The sequence below is a fragment of the Poecilia latipinna genome, unplaced genomic scaffold (genome assembly GCF_001443285.1).
Source record: "Poecilia latipinna isolate Pla-1442-1.1 unplaced genomic scaffold, P_latipinna-1.0 Scaffold1174, whole genome shotgun sequence".
NCBI classification, from domain to species: domain Eukaryota; kingdom Metazoa; phylum Chordata; class Actinopteri; order Cyprinodontiformes; family Poeciliidae; genus Poecilia; species Poecilia latipinna.
The window spans coordinates 14,090-21,224 of record NW_015113790.1 but is presented as its reverse complement, the minus strand read 5'-3'; the positions used below and the strand labels follow the sequence as shown (position 1 = coordinate 21,224).

At 42.4% G+C, this 7,135-nt stretch overlaps 1 protein-coding gene across 1 annotated transcript; it reads right to left on the bottom strand.

Annotated features, from left to right (window-relative positions):
* Positions 1-2,057: 2,057 nt before the first annotated feature.
* Positions 2,058-5,756, bottom strand: LOC106960287 (cholecystokinin-like). Its single transcript, XM_015053307.1, has 4 exons — positions 5,650-5,756; positions 4,925-5,045; positions 4,654-4,809; positions 2,058-2,477 (listed from the first exon to the last, which is right to left on the bottom strand). Exons 2-4 carry the CDS (start codon positions 5,043-5,045, stop codon positions 2,341-2,343), a joined length of 414 nt encoding a protein of 137 aa, XP_014908793.1. The 5' UTR covers positions 5,650-5,756; the 3' UTR covers positions 2,058-2,340.
* Between the last annotated feature and the right edge of the window lie 1,379 nt (positions 5,757-7,135).

Sequence of the window (7,135 nt, the reverse complement as noted above, 5' to 3'; positions counted from 1 at the left end):
CACACTGAGGGGAAGCTCTGCTGATGCTGGAAGTTACTTCCACTAATGATGGTCAACTGAGATTTCTGCAGTGGTTTCCAAACAAACGTAGGTAGTAATTGTGGAAACTGACGCTGCAGAGAATGACTGTGATAGGTATTCAGCTCAAGGAAGTCCCTTGAGGAACCAAAGATTTTAGAATGTGTGGCGTTCATATGGCTTGATGCAAATAAAAATAGAGGCTTGAAGACATAACAAGGGTCAATCATCAGGTGAAGAATTGTGGTCCAACAGTCTGCTTTATTCCCAGCAGCATTCAGGAGAAGGTTCCAGTCAACCTGGTGGAAACCTGCAGTTCAACAGTTATTGAAATACACCCAAACACACTTTCACTCCAGAAAAATGACAGCTATATTTCCTTTGACTTAGTAATTTTTTAAGTCTTACCACAGACTCTCAGTTTAATTTAGGTCTGTATACATTGGGATAAATTGCACATTTGTGGACTCTGCATACTAATTAGGTGACTTCTGAAGGCAGCTGGTAAAAAATAAATAAATAAATGGGGATGGACACAAAAGTATTCCACACTGGTCATTTGTGAGAAAGCTACCCCCTTCTGTACAAATATCATCCTTGGTGCAGCTGTGCAGGGCCTTAGCCCCTGGTAAGTTCCTCCCATGGTAAATTGGCCTCAAGGGAAGGACCAAGTGAATAATGATTTAAGACTTTAATGAGTGGTAGACTACAGATTATGTTTACCCCCAGGTGTCAGGAATGGGAAGTAGAACTCACTGGGGAGTGGTTGGTGGTCGAGACTAAGCTCTGGGGTTTGCATAGGCCCCATTACCTGAGGGGATGGATATTGCGGTCAGGTGCAGTAGAAGCCTGGTAACAGATGAGAGCGATTACCCTGGTGTACTAATAATCATAATTGGACTCCAGGGACAGGGAATGTCGTTCAGCCCCGAGCTGGCGTGTGAATTTGAGCAATACTAGATTGATATAGTTGGTGTTCCCTTTGCGTATTGTTTGCCCTCTGGAATCCTGGAGACTGGTCTATCTCCTACTATTGTGTTGCCCAGGGGGAGACACTAGTTGAGTGTAGGGATATTTTCAAGCCCCTAGCAAAGCATCTTGATGTTTTCTGTTCTTATCCACCAAAAAACTTTTCAGAGTACTCCTCAGTCTTGGAGTCTCTGTTCGGTGCCCTGGAAGGGGCATGTGCACCTGGGGGACGTAGTTCCCATATGGGCAGTGATGGGGTATGTTTAGGGGGTTTATTGGGAGGAACATTCTCCTAGATCTGAATCCAGGAAATTACTTTTTATTGGAGATCTACACTAGGCATTAGAGGTCCAGAACAAACTTCACAGTCACATACAAGGTAATTCCCAAATGTACTTTGTACCACACAATCTTGGGCCAAAGGTCCATATCAATTCTATAATCAAATCAAGACTTGGGTGAAGAAAAAAAGTCTAGAAATTTAAACTGATCACCACCTGGTTTGAGTTGGATTGTGGTGAGAATGAACTGAGAACATGTGGCCAAGGTTTTCAAGGAGAGAGTTACTCTCATATACCAGAGGATAGTGTGGATGTGGAGTCCGAATGGGTTATGTTTAGTATGTGTTGGATGACGTCAAAGATGCCCCTTCTAACCTGGTTCTCTTCACGATGCTCATGGGTGAAATCTCAAGATGCACTGTTGTACAACTCGTAGACATTTTTTGTTGCATGTTTGGACATTGTCTAACACCATTCATCTTTTGGATACTTTACAAGGGCTAGACTAAATGTAGACAGACTGGTTGCTCTGAAGATAAAGCTTTCAACAATCAGCTTTGAATATCTGAATTCCGCAGAGAAGTTAAATGTTTCGTGGTTATACTTGTGTAGTCAATAAGCTTTCCATAGTAATAATAAACTAACCACCATGTGTACCTTTTGAGCACCTGATGTAGTCTGATCTGGTTTGTAATAATGCATCATTGTGAGTATTACTTCTAACAATACTAATTACTTGGAATACCTGTTGTTGTATTACTGTGTATTTCTGAAGAAATCAACTGCAGATGGGTATTTATAATCTTTATTCTGCCCAGTTAGTCTCAACAGACCCAAATCTTTTCACCCCCAAATGATAAAGAAATCAGATGAACAAGAAAACAAACAGAAAGAGCTATCTGCAAAAAATTTGGCATACAGTATGAATATTGCGTTATTACAGTTTTACAAACAAATGTACAACAAATACGTCATAAATAGGCTCTTGTTGGGTGACAGTGGGGAGCCAGCTTGGCGTTTTTTTTTTTTTTTTTTTTTTTCCCCCTTTCCATGGAGGAGAAGCTGCTTCCTCTTATGAGGCGTACTCAAACTCTTCTGCACTGCGACGGCCAAAATCCATCCATCCAATATAGTCCCTGTCCGCTATCCGATGCTTGGTGTCCAGACCGCCACCTTTTTTCTGGGCCATGGAGTTTCTACGCACAGAACCTGGAAGCAGAGATGGGAGCAGGGGAGAGATTGTGGGCGGAGGAGAAGAACAAAAGTCAAGTTAGTATTCCTGAGTGCAGAGAGATCTTCTTGGAGTAGAACTTTTATTTCACCGAGAACCTCTGACAGACCTGACTCTGAACACAGCTACGACACTAGAGATGTTTACCCTCTCAAGCTGAATTATTCAAAAGATATGTTCACTGGTTGGGATGAGATGAGGCTTTCAGGAAGACGAACATCAAAAAGTCAATGTTTGCCTTTAAATTCTGTTTGCCTTCAAACAGAATTTAGCAGAAAACTGAACCGGCAAACAAATCACAGATGTTTAACACAACTTAAGAGTTTACGCCTTCGAACAAGCTTCTGCGATCTGAAGATGTTTGGATTTTACTTTTACTCCTTTCCGGATCTGCATCTTAAACTTATTTGCTCCGTGAAAACCCACACACAAATAGAAACCACATTCACACGCCAAAAGAAAAGGAAGCTACAGCAGCAATGGCTGGATTACAGCCTGACAGCACCTCATTAGCCTCTGCATCCACATGACCGCACATGAATGTGGACAAATGCGAGCCTCCCGTTTCTCCGAATAGCTACGTCAACCTGCCCTCGCACCTTGTGACACCCCAACGCTTTGCTCAACCTCTCTTGTCTCTGATCTCCTGAATTCCCAGTTTTCAACTCATTCGATTCCAAGTGAAGGGGAAGCAGAGCCGCTATCTGTCCAGTAATCAATCCCGGGCACGCAGAGATGCACTTTTCACTCCACCCACATCCTCCCACGCATCTTTCTCTCTCTCACACACACACACGCACACACCCACACACACACACACACACACACAGATATCTTCCTCAGCTTGCTGCTAAGCTGAGGAGACCGGCCGCAGAAGGCTCGACAACGACACCTCCCACACCGAAACATGCAAGTGAACAGCGAGAACGTGAGCAACACACCCACCGACACCCAGCGAACAGAGAGGCGCGCTCAGCCCCGTATGGTGTTGCATTTGAGTTTCAGCACGCCCTTTTGGCTTCTTGAGGATCTCGGCGTCTGACTTAACAGCTTCCAAGTTTTGGGTTTTTTTTTGTTTTTTTTGGTTTGTTGATGATTATGCATATTATGAAAGAGTCGGGGAGAAACTTTAGCGCTAAATAGCTGCTTCATTGTGGCTAAAGAAAAAAACATCTTAATGTCTGGCATGAAAAAATAATATTTATTTCATTTTTTTTTTTCAACAGACCCAAGTATTCCTTTTTGAATTGGACTATTATTTTAGTTTTTAAATAATTGATTAATGAATGAATTTATCTTTCTTTACGGATAAAGAAAGGATGTTTCTTTATCCTTGTTTCAACTAAAGTAAAAAACTGGCTTGGTTGCACTACTCAAATAACCATGGAAAATAAAGGCACTTTTTTATATTTTCATTCATTAGTTTTGACCAATAAATTGGCCACTTGCTCTTTTCACACAGATTTAAAAGGGGAAAAAAACATGATTATAACCTAAACCCTGCAGCTCTTCAAACTTTTAGATATTTTTTTATTAAATTAAAAGAAGTAAGTTCCATCAATGGTTCTACTTAGACAACAAAAAAACAAAACAAAAAAACTCTTCATTGAAGATGCAGAAAATATCCGCTTTGAAGCTTCAAGGAGAATCTTTTCGATCATATTTCCCACAGTTCACTTTGGTGAAATTGTTCTACACAAAGCTCTGATGCACACACACAGAGAGAGAGAGTCAGGAAATGTGAGATCCTGATGTGTGCATCCCTTCTACCAAGGAGATCAGTGCTGGACATAAAAGAAAAAAAAAACACTGACAACAAAAGGAAAGATGGGGGAAAAAATGAAAGTCAAGTGATTAGAAGCCAGATTCAGACTTAAATCATATGAGAGGATCAACCGGAAGGCTGCTCACCCTGGAAGACTCTTTTTCAAACCACAAAAGCTTTCCAGAGCCACTAATTCATTTTACAAAGCTGCCTGTGCAGTAATTAGCCATGACCCAGGGGAGACAAATGGCTGGGAAAAAATGCACTTGTGTATGAAAATCAACATTGTTGCAAGTGCAACAAGATGTTTTTTTTCATGTTTGTGCACACACAGCAAACCCCAACATCAAAACCCTCTCTCTCTCTCACACACACACACAAACACACACCTTTCCTGGAGGAGATGAGCCTGGCCAGCAGTTCGCTGAGGTTCGCGCGGGAGTCTGCGTCCTCCTCAGCCTGAGAGAAGGGCTTCAGCTGGGGGCTCGAGCGGCTGTGTCGGAGGTGGGTCTCCCCCAGGGTGGGGGCGTCAGCCTCGAAGACGGCTGCGGAACCGACACACACACACACACACACACACACGCACACACACACACACAAAAACATGAGGTCACGCGCTCGGATCTGAAAACTTGGATTTGCCGGAAGGCGCCCGTGTACCTTGAGAGGGAACTGAGAAGTAGCGCTGGTCCTCGTCTACGGGCTGGGGGGAGAAGGGCAGCCCGAAGCAGCTCGAACACAGGACCGCCAGCACAGCGCACACACACAGTCCGACAGTCATCTGAAACACAGAGAGGAAACGGCTTGTTTTATTCTTTTAGGTGTAATCTCCCACGATGAGGCGGCTCGGACCCTCTGCCAGGCAACCGCTCCTCCACAGGAATAAAGAGATTAATCTGACTGCAGTGAGAGTCAGAATATTCACACATTCATCCACAAAATATCAGCTTCTATCACAGCAGGTGAGACGGACCTGGGGAACCTGAATACGGTTTGTAGCAGGTCAAACTGACCTAAGAAATAAAAAAATAAAAACTCTTGGTCTATTTGTCATCAGGCAAAATCTCCAAGACAAATCTCTATGAATTAAGTCCGTAAAGAATTACAGTTTTATTCACAAATTCAATTTAACATAGTTAAAGATGGAGAGTTAAAGACTGACTGGGGAAAACTCCCTCCCAAAAAAACCCCAAGGAATTTTGTCTTTTGAGAAGAAAAATATTAGTTTTGATAGAATCTAAAAGAATAAGCCTTATGTCACAATAAAATTACATTTACATTTTATAAGCAACAACCAACCCGCAATGTAAATGTATTAATTAACAATAAAAATATTCAACGTAATGTCACAAAATACTTCAGGGCCAAAATAAAAACAGCCTTACCTTGAGAAAACAGGCTTGTTGTGTTCAAGAAGTGTGCAAGAATGAAGTGAGCACTTCTCTGATGAGTGGGAAGGATGCCCCCTTTTATACTCCTCGCTCAGCCACTCTCAGTCAGTGTGTGTGTGTGTGTGCGCGTGTGTGTGTGTGTGCTACATGTTCGTGAGGCTGATCCGAACGAAGCCTCAGTGATACAACAGCATGCTTCACTTTTACTGTCTGTTTGCATGTCATAAACTTGTAGATCTGGAGATGCATGTTTGTTGTTGGTTGGCAACAAACTGCCTGACAGGAAAACTACAAAAAAACCTTGAAGTGCTGTTGAAATTTTTAAAAGTTGAGAGGTTTTAGTGGGTAGTTTTATAGATACAGTGTTTTTGTGAATGTGTAATACAGCTGGTGTTGGTCATAAGGGATCGGGGGGGAATGGCAGAGTAGGTGTGTGCACACGCGCCCACGCATAGACGCTGAAAAAGTGAGAAGCACAAAAGAGAGCTGCACATTTCCTGGAGCAGGTGGAAGTGAGACGTTGGAGGACGGGTGCTCCACTCACCCCAGCCCTGCTTTAATCACCAGGGATTAACCCGGTTCATCGATCAAGGCCGGGTGGCAAATCAGTGGGTCTGAGTCGATAGCTATCGATCAAATGTTCTGACTTAATGTTTTTATTGGTAGGGTTGAAGGTCCGCTGATGCGTGGGTTGGGTTGATGCTTTACCTGCTGCTGAAACAGTGGCGGTCGAGGTTTGTAACTGAAGTTAAGATGGGCGGCGAATTCATCGAGGGATATGGACATCCTGTCACTCTGATCAGGAGAGAAAGATGATTGGCAGATCAAAAGCGGACCCTCGCATTGGTTCACAGTAATCAGTTCTGGTGTTCAGTGAAATATGAATTTGGAGTTAATTTCTCTCAAAAACCCATCTGTGAACCTCAAACACTCTACACTTTAATATTCAAACACCTGCCACATTCTTTAATTGCTTTGTGTGTGTTTTGAAACGCTGCTTTTCTCCTTCATTAAGTAAATGCCTATCAGTTTATCCAACAAGTCACATCTCTACCTACACCAGCAGATGATATGACCTGCCCTGTCTACTCTGATTATGGAAAAACTGGCAGCTTAATTAAGCCCCCAATTGTCTGATCCAAAGTTTTCCTCAAGAGTAGAGATCCGTCTAAAGGAAATATAAGAATAACCATGGATGAAGAGTCTTTTGAATTCTGTCTAAACTTTGTTCATAATTTAAGCAGAATGATACCCCAATCATACTCTTAAGTGTCAGCAGCCAGTAGTTGTGTCTCCATTGACCGACATTTCGAAACTAAAAAAACGTGCCAATTAAAAAGTGACAACTAATTTTTCGCTAAAATGTTTTGATAGAGGTAGGTTTTTCCACCGCATCAGAATTACTTTATTTCACAAAACTGCAAAGGGAAAAATTTTTTGCAACACACAAGTCACATGATCAACAAATGGATTCAGCCAC

What these genes read in the sequence shown, in the direction of transcription:
- LOC106960287 (XM_015053307.1), bottom strand. Translation starts at nt 5,045, where the DNA reads ATGACTGTCGGACTGTGTGTGTGCGCTGTGCTGGCGGTCCTGTGTTCG. An exon ending in CTTCTCAGTTCCCTCTCAAG is followed by an intron (nt 4,810 to 4,924) that starts GTACACGGGCGC and finishes TCGGTTCCGCAG; the next exon opens with CCGTCTTCGAGGCTGACGCC. An exon ending in GCTCATCTCCTCCAGGAAAG is followed by an intron (nt 2,478 to 4,653) that starts GTGTGTGTTTGT and finishes CTCTGCTTCCAG; the next exon opens with GTTCTGTGCGTAGAAACTCC.